We start from the raw sequence: 19,689 nt of genomic DNA, 5'->3' as shown, positions 1-19,689 counted from the left end.
CGTGTACACATCCAGACCTCTGGCCCAGTAATGGAAGATGACCAAACACCTTGTAAATGGTGTAAGTTTCTGAATTCACTGTTCTACCAGCAAGCTAGTAAATAAAGGTAGGTTATGAATTTATCTTTGAATTCTGCCTGCCCGACAACTTGTAGTGACCTGGTGTGCACTTGACGTGTGTGTGCTAGGATGCTAAGTGGCAAGCTAGTTCAAAATTCTACTGTGCTGACTAGCATGCTCGTGCTGAGGGACCTTAAGTTTGAACTAGGATACCCTTTCATATGTTTAAATTAAGCCGCTCTATCTATTAAAGTGAAGTAGCATATTAATTTGTATGCTAACTGGTACGTTGGTTCAACCTTAACTAGAACACTAGCTACTGTGCTAAGTGGTATGCTAATATCAAGTATGCTAACTAGTATGCTGATAGTTCAAAATAAGAGGGAAACAATTATGATAAAGTTCCAGCCAGTGTTTTTGCTATTAGTAAACTTAACATTAACAAAATTGATTAAACATATTTTTTTTACGTGTCCATACAGATTTTTCTTGAATATAGCCTTTCTTTTACTACTTAGCTGATTAGTTGTATATTTGTAAACTAGCATTTGTCATGTCCGGTGTTTAAATTATGAATTAATAGAACGTTTTGGGCACTGGCACAAATTTAACAGCATCTGTTGTAAGTGGTCGTTTTATTGCCACACACATCGTCTGACCTTTAATGATAACATCTTTACAAATTGTAATAAATTACAAGTCTCTCTGCAGAATGGTTCTTTCCATTGCTGCCTGCTGTAGATCTTATCAGCGTCAGGCGTGGTTGTAATCCTTATGTTTTGTATTCATACTGTTGTATTGGTGGGTTTCTCCCCTCTTGAGCCACAAGGGGGCTTTATTGTCCCTCTTTCTTCCTCTCAGATGTTCTCCTCCCTTCCCACTCCTCCTCCTTCAGTGGACGTAGCTCTCTCTCTCGCTCGCTGCTGTAGAAGCGTCTGTGGGGCTGCTGAGGCAGGGCAGCTCGCTTTGTGCGTCCTCTGTTACCCACCTGTGCCGCGGATGGTGCTGATGGAGCAGACGCTGCGCTACATGGAATAAATTCCGCATCGTTACTGTTTATTTGCTCTTCCGGATTTGCTTTGTTTTTGCATCACTGGGCATCTAAAGTTGTGATGATGCCTCCGCTCAGCATTTGGGATTGGTAATAAGCCTCCTGTGCGAGGGTGATATTTATCATCGCCTGTGATTGAACAACACTGTCTCTCGGAAGTGGACAAAACATGGACTAATTTTTTTATTCATTCACCATGGGATTATTACAGCTATTTCTGGTTCTCGGCATATTTTGCGCCTCCTCAGGTAGGACACAGGGCTGTCACTGATTTTACAGTAACCCTCTCTGGCAACATGTAAGCTTTAGATAAGATCTATACAGTAATTCAATACAGTGACATTTATTGAACTTGACAACAAAGCTTCTTTTCTTTTCTCCTTTTAAAAGAAATAAATATATGTCAAGCAGCTTATAGAAAGTACTGTGATCTCCCATTTGTTACCCTGACGCGAGCAGGATTTCTTTAATAGGATCACAGGTGTTCCTCTCCTGCTCTAAGGTAACAATGTTGTGTGTGTTTTGTAAATTAGTTGTAGGTTTTGGGGTTGACCCTGCCCTGCGCATCAGCGTGTTTGATGAACTAACGCTTGGAGAAGGCTTTGATGGAGTTACTCAGGTCCAGGGTTTCCACAGCGAGTCAAGAGCTTTCCACTTCCAAGGTACTGTACTGTAACAGCATTTATTTGTGTGTATGTTATTGTTTGACCACAAAATATGCCCAGATGTGAAAAAACACTGAAACAAAAGTTGTTTACACAACTTGTAAGACTTAACATGATGCATCCTCAGTAATCCACAGGAGAGATGGATGATGTGACCGTCAGATGATCTGATAATACTGTAGCCCTTATGCACATGTATGATTATTACTGTCCAGACTGATCTGATGGTGAATTCTCAGCAGCAACATATGGTGGATTTTTAGTTTTCAGGGAATGAGCTGGGGGTGGGGGGCAGGCTGCCACCTGCCTGAACAATAGGCAATGTAAGGTCCTTGTGAAAAAGTGGGGTGTCACCCAAGCAAGAAGAAGAGAGGGAATGGGGGGGGGGGATGGATCGCGCAAAGAGTTATAGAATGAGTAAGCCTAATCAGATTAGGCAGAGGAGAAAAATCCTGCACTCACAGAGATGATGATGTGAGTCTGGAGGGCGAACAGGCCCCCCCCTGTGAGAATTTGCCCACTGGAGATGTTCTGGAGTGTGCAAATAGTTTGAACTGTTTCCATTCCTAAAATATCAATGGTAGCTGAGTGAGTCAGATGTTCATGTTGTCAGTTGCGAGGCAGTGTGTAGGCTAAATATATTATCTACGGCATTTAGCAAATGGCACTATGCAAAATGGACTTGTCAAAGCTGCGTTCGTGCTTGACTTTTAAATGCATTTTTATTTCGCCGGTGTTACATCTTTGTTATTTGATGTCAGACACCCATTACAGTCCAAATTGCAACTGTTAACATCTCCATCACAGGGATGAGATGTCTATCATAACCCAGACAGAATTTGCAACAAAGGAAATTGGTTTTGACTCCGGATCAGTGGCAAAATCAGGGATGTGGTGACATACAAATCTTCATAAGGAGGATCTGATTGCAAATCACGACATGTACGAAAGTGACATCGTTGTTGTGGGACAGAGAAAAGCCACAATCTTTTGTCGACATTCTTCTGCTTCCCTCCCTCCTTGCTGATATCTTCTCATCTCCCTGTACAGCCGCTGAGACAGCAGCACTTCTGCATGGAGCAGCAACTCCAGCATCTTTGTGAAGGCAGGCCATTTGATGTCCTCTGTGTAGACAACACTCAGAAGTGCTTTACTGAGGCAGGTAGCAAGAGGAAGGAGAGAGAGACAAGGAAGAGTTCTACAGACAGACACAAAGACAGTTATGGAAATGAAAAACATTACTGTTGTGCAGCTGGCACCTCTCTGTCATTAGGCTCTCTTATTTTTCTGCATTACCTTTGCTAAGTACATTCAGTCACCCAGGTGGAGAAGGCGGTGTGTTATTTATGGCAGAGCTCGCCTCCATCCTTCATTTGGGATGTCTATGTTAAGTCAATGATGTTGGGTGAGGGGGAGGCAGACAGAGCTGTACCGGCAAAGCAGACCTGGGCCTCTGCTTGTTTGTGATCAGAAACTAGACAGGGAGAGGCACATTCTGTAGGGATGCAGAACTGAGTGAGGGGGCTGGAGAGGAAGAGGCTGGGAGTGATAGAGAGAGAGAGAGAGAGAGAGAGGGAGCAATACGGAGAGCTGTCTGCCAGCTGTTAGACTGTGCTGATTCCACATGTATGGATAGTTGGCTGGCTGGGACCAGCAGACAGGCCCATGGTGACATTCCGACGCTCATTAGATAGCAGGCAGAACATATCCATGGCTGTCCCCTCCACCGCCTGCCTGCCTGCCTGCCTGCCTGCCTGCCTGCCTGCCTGCCCGAAGGGAAGGCTGTTATCTCTGGGTGCTGGGTGGAGGCAGGAGGATGGCTGTAGCTGCTGAGAGCTGAAAGAGAAGCAGCAGGGGAAGAGTGTAATTCACAGTATAGAAATGTGTGTATGTGGATAAGCGATTGTGGTGTGTGTGCATGCTGCTGTTTGCCGTATCTTTGTATCTCTGTCTGCCAAAGTATGTTTTTTTCTGTGTGTGTCTGAGGAAGAAAGAGGAAAGCAGTGAGCAGTAGGGGGATAGCTGTTTAGCGCACCCCTGCTGATGCTTTTGAAGGTAGCTGTCAGCACTACATTGCATGGCATTAGCAGAGGTGGACCTCAGGGATGGGCATAATAGAGGGAGAGAGAGAAGCCCCCGGGCTATGCTTCTCTCATGTCCTGCTGCCAGGTGTTGCTCAGCAGTACCACAAAATCATCACATCATTAGCACTTCCCCCACACTTTTTTATATCTAGACATCCAGATAAATACAAGCACAGGGGCCACACCCAGAAGCACTCCCTTCCCCCAACACAGACACCCACACTCTCTGCCTCTCTGGCTACAATGTAAGGACCAAACTCATTCGAAGTGCAAACAGCACCATTGCTAGCAGCATCCTTTCAGCTTTAACATGAGGCTTCTCTGTAATTGTATCTGTGTGTGTGTGTGTGTCTCTCGTGTTGTTGCTCAGACTGTTTGAACGCTGCCGGTGAGGTGTTTCTGTATATGTGGTGATGATGTCCCAGACAGCAGCAAGTGTAACGGGATGGAAGAGACTCATTTATAATACAGCCATGCTGTGTGTGCATGTGTGTGGGAGGGTGGGAGGAAGACAGCCTATGACAGCCACACTATGTGTGAATGTCAGTTTGTTGTCCTGCATTAATGTGTGTGTCACAGATGTGTTTTCAGTGTAGAGACTACACTTACCAGCTGCTGGTAGCTGTGATAGACTGGGGTTGTGTGCGATGGAAGGATGTGAGGCAGATGGAAGCTTATATATAGGAAATTGGCTTCTGTGTTCTGCTGAATTGTATAGTGTGGAGTTCTGTGGCTAACCTCACGCTTAAAATAAGAAAAACAAAGCAAAATGGGAATATACCCACCGGAATTAATAACGTAATTAACACTGACTAAAGAGGTTAGTGTAACACTTCTCCTCTCTCTACACTGCAAGGTTCTTCCTAACAGTTTGTAGACTATGTTTTCACGTTGTCTCGTTGCAGTCTGCAAATAAAAGAAGCAAGTAGTTGCAGTAAATGAAAACTCTGAAAATGGGGTCAGATTAGTAGACAAATCTAGCTCCTAGACTAAGCTCAAGTGATTTGGTTTTGCTGTAATATGGGTCAGGATCCAAGACTGTGTCCTGATAGCCATACTGCTACAATTTAGTACAGCAGGAAGAGTTAGTACATCCCCAAAACATCAAACGCCCTGTGCCCAAATGAAGAGTATTCTCATATATCCAGGCTAGTGTACTTTTCTGGCATCAATCCAGCAGTCAGTGATATTGAAATGTGAACAAGAGGGAGGGAAGTATTGTGTCCCATTTGAAATGGTATAATCACCATTTACTCTCAGGTCAAAAGACTTCACAGCAGTCAAGGATGATTATCTTCTGAGTTCAGATCAGCAGGAATGTAAACAACATGACACCCGGGTGACATTTTATTTTCATTCCTTTCCGGCAACACTGTAACTGACAGCAACTCTTTGACAGTTCAGCTGCAAACTCTGTCTGGCTGGATAAGAGTAGTCCTCAAATAGCCTTGACTGCAGATATAGCTGAGTCAAAGATGGACAAAACTTTTTTTTTAATCCTCAAGGAGCTGCAAAGAGCCGGTTCCTGTTATGTGATAAACACACTCCATGCTCTGTGTAGAAATTGTCTATAAAGTTTTGCTGAACCTAACCTTCAAAACTTGTACAGTTATACTCAAATTAGTTGGCTGGCAATGTGCCCCCCATTTTATATTAAAATAGTTGGAAGATGAGTTCTCTTTGTTGTAAAAGGAAGAGGAATGATCACAACCCTTGTTTAAGTGAGTCAGTTTACAATATAAAGTCATATGTGCCTTATTTTGTATATAATTTTAAAATAACTTTCTAGTCTGGACAGTCTTGCCAGTGGGTTTTAGATGAATAGGACATTGTAAGGCTCAGTGACAGATAAAATGGCTTTTTGTTATTCTTGTGATCCTGTGATGAATCTTTAACAGCCTTATTTTTTATTTAGGTCAAAATGAACCAAACAAAATGTTCACTCAGGATGAGACTGTCTGAGTTTATATGACATCAGATTTCCTAACTCTCCTTACGTCAGATTTCCTGACTTAGTCAGGCCTGCATTTTGCCTGTATTTTAAAAATGATCCCACTTTTTTTGACAACTCAAAAATGTACACAGTCTTTTCTATGTAATGATTATTACATCATCCGCCAACTCCCTGTGGTCAGGGCTATTTGCTTGCTGCCTTTTGAAGCAAGCCTGATCCCACATTCCACACAGGAGCACCGGTGACCGTGGAGGGAGAGATATTTCTATCCCCCCTGGGCAGTTATACAGTTGGGTGGCTAGAAGGCTGTCATTAGCTCTGTGTATGTGTGAATGTCAGACAGGCGGTCACTGAGGAGGCGATCAGAGAATTGGGGAGAAATTGCTGGCCAAAGCAGTCCTGGAGGTGCCCTTGGCTCAGTTTAGTATTTGTTCCAGGAGAGTGGAGACACAGCGGGGGGAGATGGTCCACCGAACGCAGATTGCCTGCGCACGGTGGAATATTCAGGAGCCGTAACGACCAGCTTTTTCGGGTTTGGTCTTGTGTGTGTGTGGGTGTGTGTGTCATTTGTCTTTTCTCTAGTCCTCATATCTCTGCATCTGTCCCTCTCTTTGTGTTGACTCAGTGTTTGTTTGGAGTTGTAGTGTCTGTGCGTGATGCAGTCTACACCTGTTTGTGCCCACAGACACGTGTGTGTGTGCGGACAGTAATAAAGGGTTTGGAGTTTGCTGCTGTTGGAGAGTTTATCATTACTCTAATCCCTCTGGAGAGATATTCTCTTGCCTAACACTCCCACACATATATCCCTTTGCGCTCAGGCCTACAGATAGAACGTCTTGTTGGAAATATGCTCAGTCATTTTTTTTTAAAGAAAATACTATGCAATAAGAAAATATAACATGGTTTATGGCGTTCCTTTCTCTGTTTGTTTTTATCATTGTTATGTATATTTGGACCTCTTGCTTCTGTTCCTCATTGCTCACTCACTCTTAACTGGTGGAGAGATTTGCAGAATGTTGCTGAGGAGACATTTCAAAGATGTAGGAGGTGTTATTTTGTTGTGGCAATCTACCAGGGAATGAAAGTCCTTCTTGTTCTCATTGCAAAAGTGCCCATGATCTTCTTATCTTAAATCAGTGTTGCTGCTTTTAGTCTTAATATCTTCTGAGAAACCAAACATGTAACTAATACAATAAAAACATACCTCTGTCTGTCCGGCAGAGTTTGGGTGGGAAACTCATCTCTTTCACTACAAAAGCTCCCATCCCTGTAAATACGGGTAGAAGTGAAAGCACTGTGTGAGATGATTGTGGCAAAGCTGGATGTATCTGGACTCTCAAGCAGTGCTGCAGGGCACCTGTTCTAAATGCTGAATGTGTGAGCCAGGGATTGATGCAGCACTGCCAATATACGGTACTTTTATGGGAATGCAGTAGGACGGGGTGGGAAGGATGAGAGATTAAAGGTGTGTGTGTGTAGGGGTCAAACAAAATAAGGCCATTAGACATTTTAAGATTAGAAGTGAAGCTGTGGGAGGAAAACTGTGGCCTGAGCGTAACTATTAAAGCACAATGTGCCCTGGAGATAAGATTAGGCTTTAGCCTAAAGCTGTGCTTCCCAGGGATGCTATTGAGCCTCAGTCTTTTAGAGATCTCTAGTCAGCTGATAGAACTCTGTATGTCTCAAAAATACCCATCAGCCGGTTCCCATAGCTTGTAAACAACTAAAATAGACTACAAGAGTCGGGTTATTCCACTGGAAAATGTGCTGATTAGAATTTTATGCAGTGGATCATCATTTCCAAGCTATTTTGTGTCAGTATCTCTCATCAGAGTGGTTGTTAGGAGCAGGTGGCTGCCCCATCCAGGCGCCTGCCAATAGATAATCGACCAAAGGCCCTCTCAGCAGAGCCACATTGATTTGGCATGAGGGAAAGCTCGCCCGCTCACCACAACACAAAGTCATCTACTGCTCTTTTATGCATACTTTTAGGTGTGCAGAAATGCTGCTGCTATAGCTGTTGTAATCTTCACTTGAAAGATGTTACTTTCACACAGGCAGCTCTGTATAGACCCATCGAAATGAGTACCCTCCCCAATCCCCCAAAGGCCCATTTGAGGCAGACCTCAACTTATAAAGACTGGTGATGAGAGTCATCCACTTATAGGTCAAAGGTTCATGGCTGCCAGGTTGTTGAGCAGGTCCTCACCATCCCCCCGCCTCATCAGCCTTGCCGTAGTGTGGGCCCCGCCCTGACACCTGCTCCCACTGTGCTCATGTTGATCATGATTGAGATGTCTGTTCAACCCATGGCATTGCAGTAGACTGACCAGTGCATATAGACAAAACATTGTGAGTTCTTTTGGCTTAAATAATTTGGCTTTAATGAAACTTCAATGACAAAAATTATTTTCAATAATTTCTGAGATTATTGTTCGAAGTGGTTTTTGGGTTGGGTGCCGGTTCATAGCAGCAGATTATTGCCAGGCAGAGTTCCTGTTGCAGGCATTAGACCATCTGTCCCACCTCAGCCAGTGACACTAGGATGATACTCCTCTGGTAATGCAAAATGCATGAAACTCTACCCTGTGCATCTTTTTCTGAGGGACAAATCAAGTGAACATTTTTGTTTAGGCAGAATGACTCAAAATATGTCCCTAATGGTCTTAAAAGCCTGCATCAGAAAATAGCTAATGCTAGCACTATAAGTGCACACTCAAAATATAAGAACAAAAACAGGCTCTTTATTCCAGCATGCAGTCATGGTATCTTATTTAAGCAACGTGTATGCTATACTTTCAGTCTTATGTTGCGATGCTCACTGTTTCACATTGCATTGTGTTAATTGGCTATTCCCACCAGCTGGAAGTAATGTTAATACACTGAGGAAAAGCCGCCATGCTAGCTTCCTGGAGCGCTTAAGTGTGCCAGGGCATCTTGCATGCATCCCATAGCTGGAAGTGAGCTCTTTGATGTGATTGCTTCTGAGAAATGTCATAATTTATTGATGCTTCCATTAAAGTAGCATAGACGTCTGTGTAGAGTTAGAGAGGAGAAAGGGGGCACGCTGGTGGAACGGGGCTTACAGCTGAGCTAACTACATACAACATGCAGAAAATGCCCTCCCATCCACATGAGCCCCATTAGCCTTTCATTTCTTCTCACAAGTCCTTAGCTTCTTTTTTGAGTCTTATACAAAGGCAAAGGAAAATATACACATTGATCTGGTGTAAGCTAGCATACAACAATGAGCCTAAACATTATGGGTACTCACAGATGTAAAAATGTGTGGTTGTCGTCTCATGATGGCAAATGATCAATTTTGTAGTCAATCCATGAATGCAGGCAAAATGCATAGGCCTAAACTTGAGGGAATGGTGGGTAACTGGACCTAGCTTGATTCACAGGGGTGAATTACAGCCTAATGTTCACTGCTTACTATAAACCAACATAGTTTTAGTATGGCACATTTTTCACATTACATACAGTAGTTAAACAGTTACTAATTTGATGCATAAAACAGTTGACTTGTGCAGTGCAGTAACATAATTGAATTGAGAATGGAAAAAAATTACAATATTTCATAATTCCAAGCTGCATTTGAACTTGTGCTATTCATTAGTAAGTCATCTGTAAAAGTTTTAAATTGAACTAGATGGTGCAGGAGCACATATTTATTTCCTTGGGCACTCTTTGCGAGTCTGTTAATAGTGTCATTCATTCCTAATATCCCTGTCCTTGTTCTAGGGTCCTCCAGGGAAGTGAAAGCTCCTGCTGAGGTCTCAGAGCAAATGGTGCAGAAGCTTAGAGGCAAGAATGAGTTTACTGTGCTGGTGACTCTCAAACAGGATCACCTCAACTCCGGAGTCATCCTCTCCATCCATCACTCTGAGCACAGGTATGATCACTTCACTTTTCATGATGTTATGTTTTTATTTTACTCAGTAATAGAGCAGTTGGTGCAAAGGTTTTAATTTATGATGCACATTTTAGCATTAGCACCCATTAGCCTTCTGAGAAACAACATTATTTAAGTTGTATTCTAAGATAGTGCACTTTTGTTTTGTCATATTAGCAGGCTGGATATTTGTGTTTGATAAACATTTAGATGTTTTACACCCCAGTCAAGTAAACAAAGCAAATCACCCTGTATGCCGACATATTATTTACAGTCCATCAACGATCCAAACATTGACTCTGTAATTGTGACTGGAAAACTGATGAGACACTATCCGCAGTTAGCATGCTAATGTTTTCCATTAGTTTGTGGTAGCTGAGCCGTTGAATGATCAGAACAGCAATCTGAATTCCACATAATGTGATGATTGAACAGTTTGTACATTAAAGTCAGTCCTGAGAAGAGAGCTCACAGGGATGTTAATGACTTTTCCCCCCACTGCTGATTAGCTCTCCCAGCCATTCATATGCAACAAAGCAGAGCTGCATGGTTTCATTCGGAAAACGTGGCAAGGACTAATTCAGCGTCAGATATGTTATCTAGTGCAGGATGAATGTGCATGCATGGTTAAGGGAGAGTAAATCTATTAGATGTGGCTTGCAGATAAATCAATTCCATTGCTACACTTGCATGAGTGTCTACTTCTCTTTTGAATAATGTTTCAAGCAAATGACTCTAAGTCTGCCTTTAAAGGCAGAGGTGATGAGTGTGTATCGGCAGCTCTTTCCATTAGTGTCACTCTGCTGGCTGAATCTCAGCGGCGTGGAGAAGAGGATTCTTCTAGAATACTACTTTTCCAATGCACAGAGTTTACCCACCACATGTGGGCTGTTGTTGTGTGTTGCTGATGTTGCACTTAACAGCCACTGCAATAGCACCATTATGTTTGACTACTGATGTGATTAAATTCTAAATGATGTCGCAGGTCTGGGGAAATGTGAGTGCACTGCTTGGAAACGGGTGATGTATTCATCTCTCAGCACTGTGCTGAGAGGAAACCTAAGTTTAGACCCTGTGGTGATGTGGGTTTTTTTTTGTGCAGACAGAAATGCATCACTTGTTTCAGCAAATTAAACAGGATACGCTGTAAAATGTAGGCAATGTAAACCGTCTTCTTCTGCAGGTTCTTGGAGCTTGAGAGCAGCGGGCAGCGGAGTGAGGTGCGTCTTCATTATCGCACCAAAGGCCAACAGGACCACACTGAGGTTTTCCCTTACAGCCTGGCCGATGACCAGTGGCACAAAGTCTCTGTGGCTGTCAGTGCCTCTCATGTCATACTACACGTGGACTGCAACCGGTAAGATGCAGGGAATTTATAGAAGATCAGACCATAAATGGTGAAGTCAACACAATCTTACTGCTGAAGCTAGGTAGCCCTGCTTGAGTACTTGTCTAGATTAGAGTTTAAGTCGGTTTGAGACGTAAACCATGGATTTTGTAAACTGGCTCTCCTCTCTGGCATTGATAAAAATCTGTGATACTGTTTAAATATTATTAAAACCGGTTAATTGTGCCCAGAATAGATGATATTATTACACCATAGTCTTTGCTACTTGGGGCTTCTGCAAATTGACCTTGATTACCTGTCTAATCGGTTGAGGTCAGGTTGAAGACACCGTGACTAAACCCCGCATTATACATGCATCTGCTGTGTGGTGTGTCTTGGGTGTTGCTGTGTGTGATGATTCTCCTTGGCACAATAAGTGAAGCAGACGGCAACGCCATGTGTATCGCAGAAAGCATGTGGCTATATATACCCTCCTTAGGGATAGAGCTAACTGAAGGATTTAAAAGGGCAGGACCTGCAGTGTGGGAGGGGAACCACTTTTAAAAACCTTACACGAACAAGTAATATTCAGGTGTTTTGTACATTTAACTTTATGTTTTTGTGTTTTTCAGGATCTATGAACGTGTGGTGGAAGCCCCCTACATGGACATCCCTGAGGATACTTCCTTTTGGCTCGGACAGAGGAACTCTGCTCATGGATTCTTTAAGGTTAACACTGCAGCGCAAACTTCCTGTCAGAATATATGAATGACGATGCCCGTCCTGATCTGTCATGTTACTAAGCGACAACTGATTCAGATTAGCAAGAACGAGTAATTCATCTCAGTAGCTGCACCATCTTTTCACTCTATACTCAATCTTGGTTTACACTGTATCGTCTCCCTCGTTGTTTGGCTTTATTTATTATAGCTGCTGGATTTAATTGCATGCATTTCTCAAGGCTTACCATTTTAATTTGATGCTTGTTCTGCCCACCCTAAGAATTGACTTTTTTTTGTTGTTGTCATTGTTTGTTCCCTTTTTCTTAGTCTGCAGCTAAGCCCAGTGCAATTATCTCACCAACCCCCGCAACGCTGATTTGGGAGAAATCATTAAATAGCCTCTGGACTATGCTCATTAAGCTTAGTCTATAGTGTTGTTTATCAGGCAGAGAGATGTATATCGCCTCTTTTAGACTGGACTGCACTACAGAACGTCCCACCTGGGGAGACACGTTGTGGCAACATGTCAGCTTACCAACCACTGAAACTATTTTAATCAGTCTGATGGTAGCTGGCTCAGTGTTCGGCGGTGTGTGTGTGGGCGTACCTGTTAATGTTTTATACATTGTGTCTTGGATGTTGAATTTCCTCCCTGTTAATTGGTTGATGAAAGAAGGCTTGGAGGTCACCCGCTAATCTTGTCACGTAGCAGCATCTTTCCTCGCCGCTCTCTGAAGCCTTGATTAGTCGCTGGGAAGGCACGTCTCCTCGTTTAAACACACTGCTTCATTAGTGCACATGCGCTCACACATGCACACACACACAGGCGCAGTCAGTGTCTGTATGTGGGTGTTAGCTGAAGACGAGGAATCACAGCCCTAGCAGTAATAGTGAGGACTTTAATCAGAATCGGTTCATCTGCACCTCTACTTCACAACTCAATAAATATCTTCTTTAATAGTCTACACACACTGTAAGATAGCTAAATCTGTATCTGACTTATCCAGTGACACAGTGTTTGAGTTCCATCAGTGATGTGTCATTTGTATGCTAATGAAGCAAATTGTTCTACATCCTAACTTGAAAGAATCTATTTTCTTTTAATTCAAAATGAAACGGAAACCGTTGTTGAAACATGCAAAACGAATTTTACTTACAGTTAGAGTTGAGTTGTTTTTTTAAGCCTGGCAGAATTCATCCTGTCACAATTGTTTGTTTTTTATGTTAAATTAATGTAATGCTAGGATTCAGTTCTCACTCCGCCCCTCGCTGTTTTGCACACATTTCTGCTACATGTGTGTCGCCAGAAGGTGCAACACAAAATCTGGAAACTGGTTGTTTTGATTGTTATGTAACAGCAGAATGTTCTTGTTACTAGTTACTTCTAGACAATTGTCATATTAAACCCAGTGCCATTTAAAGCATGAAAACACTTGTACACTGCATACATGTGTTGGATTCTTTCAGCATTTCCAAAAGACAGATTACCGTAAGTCTGTTATTAGCTGGGATTGTTGACAGTTGTGATGTGCTTTGTGTGTTGTCTCACTGTGGTGTTGCATAGACTCACTACATTTTGGTGGTAATTGTGCAGCATTAATCGCACTTCAGATGTTTAGTGCTGCCACATAATGTATATTTTATCCCATGTCCTGTAAATAAATGTATAGCTTTATGGTTTCAGAACAAGTTTTATAGACACAGCTCCTATCTGCTTCCATTTCAGCACATTGCCATGAAAAAATCAGCAAATCATTTCCGCAGGATTTTAAATTTACGGCCGGTAAATTGAAGTGGCAAGACAATTTAAAAAACAATTTCTCCTAAGTTGCACTGCTCCACTTCTGTAGGGGTAATAAATGCTCTCAAGGAGTGAAATGGCTCAGGTTACTATGGCAACAGAGTATCTAGGGGGGTGTATGTGTTTAGGGTTTGGACACTGGACAAAGGCTCTCAATTTGGACTTATGATTTAAATTGAATCAGTGTCTCCCATTTATGCTTATCAGAGGAGATTGAAGAAAAAATTCCATGTACCAAACTAAACCCACCGCATTGGTTTGCTTAACTTTCTGTTGGTGTCTAGATATGAGATGATTCATCAGTGACAATCTAGAAGACATATTACTTCACAAGCAACTTCGCTCTGTGTCACCCTGCAGATTGCAAAAATATATTTCCACTTGCTTTACAGATTTCACTGTGGTCAGTTCTATGAGCGCCAAAGACTCTTGTTAACATGGGTGTTGATTTCGTCTTTGCATTCGCTGCTGGGATCCTGGGACTATGTATACTATGAGCACGCTTCCACTGCCTCCCACACTGCTCGCTCATCTCCCATCTTCTTTGTATTGCTTGTCTGTACAACATAAATGCTGTTCTCCATGATGATAAAGGTTGTTCTGTGGACATCTGTGTGTGCAGGGAGTGATGCAGGATGTGGAGATCCTGGTGATGCCACAGGGTTACATCTCACAGTGTCCAGATCTGAACAGAAGTGAGTCCAGTCTCTCATTCAACACATTTTTTTTACCAGATATAATATATTGTCTTTATTTTCATTTAAATGGTGTCAAACAATTCAAAGGCATTTCTCGAAATTCTTAAAAAGGATCTATTCTGAATGGAGTAAAACAGTTTAAAACAATTTTATCAACTGAGAAATGATTTTTCCATCAGTTAAGTCTAAATAATAGTGTAAAATAAGTCGGTATGGAATATTTTTATTCAATATTGAGTTTACATCAGCATGCACATTTTTAATCTGAATGAATAAGATATATAATAATAATAATGGTGTGTGATTATAATAATATTGAAAACAACTGGTTGAATGCACAGTTTTTTGGCCATTTGCTGTAACGGCCTTACTGCCGGGTGATTGTATTGCATGTATTTAAATTACAGTGTTTTCTGCCTCTTATCCCAGCATGTCCAACCTGCAACGATTTCCATGGGCTTGTGCAGAAAATCATGGAACTGCAGGACATCCTTGCAAAAACATCCAGCAAGGTAATGTGATGCAATGTGTCCTAAATCAACATTTAGTCCACACTTTGAGCATTATCCTAAAAAAATAGAAGTTACCTTTGAATTAAATGGTAAATTTAGTGTAAAATACAGAGTGTAGTTCTGTCATTAATATTCAACAGGCAGTTTGCAGAGACGTTTTAGCATTAGACGTTGGCTTTTATTGAAGTCGTTTCTCTTCTGATGCAGAGACAGTGAGTGTAAAAGGTGATAATGGCATCTAATGACTGACTTTTGTGATGACACTGGTTCTGGTTTAGAAGCTCTGCTTTCTACTTGAGGACATAGACGCATAACTAGGCTGACTCATATCTTCTCGCCTTCTTTATCCTTTTGTTTTTGTGGGGGGGGATGGCGTGAGCAGCTGTCCAGGGCGGAGGAGAAGATGAATGGGCTGGATGGCTGCTATTGTGAGAGAACCTGCAGCGTCAAGGGGGTCGTCTACAGGGAGGACGAGGGCTGGACAGATGGCTGCAGGAACTGCACATGCACGGTGGGGCTTCACACACGGGTGCATGACAGTGCATGTGCATGCACATATCAGTGTGTGTAGACGGGGTATATGGGTGTGTATGTCAGACTAATAGAGATAGGTCATCCAATTTTAATTAAGTGTGTGTGTATGTGCGTGCGTTCGCTTGTCATACTGAATAGATTGTGTGATTATAAGTTTACAGGCATGCCGGTATATCATAAAATAAATAGGATGTGTGTTTTACCTTGTCTTTGTCAGTGTTGTGTATTTTGTGGGCGTTTGTGTAGATATGAGGAGCATCATAGCTCCCATTGTAAGAGTTGGCTTTTGTTATGCTCCCCTGTTGATTGAGTGTGTGTGTGTGTGTATGTGAAGGTGGGGGTGTATGTTTGGGTGGGGTAGAGGTGCAGAGTGCAGGGGCCCCATTGTCAACCGCTTGTATTGTCATTATTTTCTTGCCGGAGTGGAGGGCTGCCCCAGTTACTGTATTAAAAACCCTGACAGTACGCAGGATTAGACGTCTCGACAACAGTACTTAGTGATGCTCCATTCTCTCAAGGGTCTACTTTACGCTTTGTAAAGTGTAAATAATTGCCAAAAGAAGAATTGGAAGTAACTGGAGATCTTGGGCTAGTATCACATCAGCAAACAGATTTCACCCCCCGCCAGTCTACTCGGCTTTGGAACATGAAACTCATTGACTGCTACTGAACTGCTCCAACCAGCCAATGAGAGGCTTTCATGCACCACTACCCAACATGCAAAAAAAAATAGGAAATCACATATCTCAGTGCACCGCACCTAATTGCTCTTGACAGATGATAATTATCATCAGGGATTTGTTCTACCCACTCATCCAATGAAATCGGTTCATATGCCAGGAACAGTGTTTTGCAATTCCTGGGCTGCAATTAAGGAATTAGATGGGATATGTTCCTTACCTTATGTGTAGTAATTAGCGGAGACCTTTAAAATTCAAAGGTCATGCATTAAGATGTTATCAATTATGTGGATCAGGTTCATAGATGTTGCTGTCACAGAGCTTTCATCCGTGGAAACAGTGTTAATTACAGGCAGAGCCACAGAAAAGGGATCGAATTTTTATATATATAGGGGTTGCTGTGACAACCTACTACAGCCTATGAGTAGATTTACAGTTATATGGAAGATATGGTGCAAACATTGGTGCACACCAGCAGTTTTTTAAAATTAACAAATCAAATCTCTTTATTGTAAATATGCATAGAGCTATAATTCCTTAATTGTTGATGAATAATGGCAGCTGTTTGAAGTGGAATAAACACCGCTGAATAACAGTTTTACCTGAACACTGTAACCTGTGTAATATTTGTGGTATGATTGTTGTATTAGACTACTTTATGTAATAAACAGGAATTTTATCAAATGTCACAATTATGTAATTATATAAAGCGTCCTTATCAAAAACAAAGCATCAGTCCAGATTATAGTAGAGTATAATTTTTTTTCTGATGCTAAACTACCAGTCAGTAGTCTGTAGTTTTCTTTTAAGACAAAATGTCTGTGGTACCTGCCCTTCATGTCTTTAAAATATGGTAGACTGTTGTTTCTCTTTACATAGTTGAGTGGTTCTTGCCCTAAAATGTTGATGAAGATTCTCAGTCATCCAGGTCATATTCATTTAGAAGGTTGAAGCAAGCATCTGAACGGGTTTTCTTGGAAGATGTTTCGCTGCTCTGTGACCTGGTAATCAGGTTTAAAGGACCTAAAGGACCCTGAGAGCTCAATGCTTAAGAAAATGCTTGCAAAAACACAAAACAGTGACAAACCAGACTGTTACTTTGGCAGTTTTAACGTCTGCAAGACCATTTGAACGTTTTTGTTTTGGAGTAAAATGGGATCAACAAGTTGCCATGTGGGCATGTAGTAGAGCCAGCACCTGGCACATCTCCACTCTATATGGCGATGGCTAAAATGTCAGCTACATATCTTTCTGTAGCATGTGTCAGTACAGGCTTCAAACTTCTCTCTCCAAACAACGTGCTGTCTTTTGTGTCTTTTCAACAGAATGGCACAGTCCAATGTGAGGCCATCTCCTGCCCTCCCCCTCAGTGCCCAGCGGGCACAGCGCCTGCCTACGTAAAGGGTGCCTGCTGCAAGGAGTGCCAACGTGAGTGAAGTACCCTTAACCTCAGCACCCTCCTACACTCATACAATCATACAATCATGGACACAGTTGGTGCACAAACACACACACAAAACAGCAACACAAGCTCCACCACCAGATTTAGAGCACACGTAACGCCTCCACAAGGGCTGCCTGACAATTGACCGGGGCTCTGCTGTGTTGCTAAGCTACCTCCTAACATGTCTCTTGAGATGAGTCTGTCCTTTTGCATATACATGGACCAATCAATTATTCACTAGCTGGCTTCAAAACACAGATGGCCACCGGTCACACAGACAGACATGAGCCAGTAAATCTGGGATCGCTGCAAGTGATGTAAAGTAGTTCCTATTTATGGCAGGACATGTGGAGGCTGTGAGAAAAGTGAAGAAGAAAGAAATGTTGAAGGTTGGAAGGGATGCGTGCACTCACGCAGGCAATGGTGTCTTGATAAATGTCCATTTTTGAACTTTTTTCTTGATATGTTCTGGCTGGATAAATAATTCTGTTTCATTACATTGCTACATACAGGGTCTGTTTTTTCCAAAAGACTTTGAGCTAAACAATGAACTCTTATTAGCCTCCTCACCGCAGCACTCTGCATTTCATATTCTCTCAATTCCCCTCTCAATAAAAATGGATTTTCCGTGGATATTATCTATTCCTACCGCTGCATTGCTCTGATAGTAACCCAAATTAAACTTAAAAAGATGTCATATATTTCCTTTTGGAAGGACACCTTGTCAATGTATACGGTGATATTTAAAAAAACAAGTGAGACCATATGCGTGACAGAAAAACATCGTTAGCACTTCATGTATGTGTAGTATTTCTTTGCAGATTTTCACCTTACATCGTGTGCGGGCTGACTTCGTTTGAGAAATGTCTCATCGCCGACTCCCACACACTTCTGCTGTTGCTCTCCTGCTTGGCTTGCAAGCAAATAATAGATAAGACTTAACTCTCTATCAGGAAGAAACCATTAGTCCTGGATTCTAATCATCTTGCGTCAGCATCATTTCCACTGGCCCGAGGGTCAGGGCTGCAGCACAGGGGTTTAAAGCATGACTCTGGATCTGCTGCCGTGTTGCAAAAATATAAACACACAGCAGGTAATACTCTTAAACGCAATACCCCTGTGTTCACTTATCTTAACGAGGTAGACAAACACGCGCTAATTACGCATGCTCAAGCTTTAGAGAGAAGAGTGCCACAAGTTCCCCCACTACAAAGACATGATTCACTCTCCAAATTAAAGCCTTATCTCACAGCACAGGGCCTCGCAGGGAGGAGCTCCGAGTTTGTTTGTTGTTGTTTTTATTGTCAAATAGAAACGCCTGTTTCAGAAGCCCTTTGCTTTCATGATACACTGCTTTGTGATAGGGCCTGACCTGTGGTGTCAATCATCTCTCCTCCTCACATCAGTCTGAGTCTGTCTGACCCTGGCTGCCCATCAAACACACGCTCTCTGCCCATGTGATTATTTTCCACATACACCCACTCCACCAATTATATGAATCTGCCTCTCTCCACGTGTTAATTATGTCATCACTTCCTCTGTGGCATTCTTTAATTGGGTTTGACATGCTTGATTTGTTTTGACTATATTTACCTTAACCAATAATAAGAAAAAAAACACAATAAAATCTGCAATTATTAAGTGCAGAATGTGTCATGCATGTAAAACAGCACTGTTAAAAAACAGTGTTTATATCCAGCTGTAGGAGCACCGAGTTACATAATAGTATAGTTAAGATGAGTCAATGGGATTAAAATGTATATGATGATTAACACAGTATAAATAGAAAGAGAAGTTGTACAAATGTATTTTCCAATTAATGACATATTTCCAGACTATATAGAATACAGATTATACATGGGTGTTTATCTCTATTTTTTTTAGCATATTAGGGATAGAAGTATGAATTGCTTATTTTGTTAAAATGCATTGTATGTTTTATATAGTATCAGAAAGTAACACACAAACTGCCATGCATACAAATCAAGTGTACATGCTTAGATGTGCTATTAAAGGGTTAATGAAAGTTAATAATATATTGTATATGACACTAAATAAATGTGGATTTCATAAGAGAAATGTGCTTTTATGTGCATGTTTATGTTCTGCATGTTCAGCCTGCTTATGTGTGTTTATGCTGTGTCTACTACCAGCTGTCTGCTTGTTTGGTGGAAGAGAGTTGGTGGAGGGAGATCAGAAAGCTGTGCGCGACTCCTCCGGCAGGTGCCTCTTGTTTGAATGCAGGGTAAGTCATGTCAA

General features: G+C 42.0%; 1 protein-coding gene across 1 annotated transcript in view; it reads left to right on the top strand.

Moving 5' to 3' along the window:
• The first annotated feature begins 1,003 nt into the window (after window positions 1–1,003).
• Window positions 1,004–19,689, top strand: part of nell2a (neural EGFL like 2a) — a 64,066-nt gene continuing 45,380 nt past the window's right edge. The window contains exons 1-10 of the mRNA XM_028431036.1: window positions 1,004–1,359; window positions 1,645–1,773; window positions 9,562–9,712; window positions 10,896–11,069; window positions 11,672–11,768; window positions 14,185–14,257; window positions 14,690–14,772; window positions 15,155–15,283; window positions 17,312–17,414; window positions 19,584–19,675. Coding sequence (XP_028286837.1) covers window positions 1,308–1,359; window positions 1,645–1,773; window positions 9,562–9,712; window positions 10,896–11,069; window positions 11,672–11,768; window positions 14,185–14,257; window positions 14,690–14,772; window positions 15,155–15,283; window positions 17,312–17,414; window positions 19,584–19,675 — 1,083 coding nt within the window. The 5' untranslated portion in view covers window positions 1,004–1,307. The remainder of the gene's footprint in view (window positions 1,360–1,644; window positions 1,774–9,561; window positions 9,713–10,895; window positions 11,070–11,671; window positions 11,769–14,184; window positions 14,258–14,689; window positions 14,773–15,154; window positions 15,284–17,311; window positions 17,415–19,583; window positions 19,676–19,689) is intronic.

This window comes from Parambassis ranga, chromosome 19, assembly GCF_900634625.1.
Source record: "Parambassis ranga chromosome 19, fParRan2.1, whole genome shotgun sequence".
NCBI classification, from domain to species: domain Eukaryota; kingdom Metazoa; phylum Chordata; class Actinopteri; family Ambassidae; genus Parambassis; species Parambassis ranga.
Note: the sequence above shows the minus strand (reverse complement) of the source record. Positions and strands in the feature narration are given on the sequence as shown.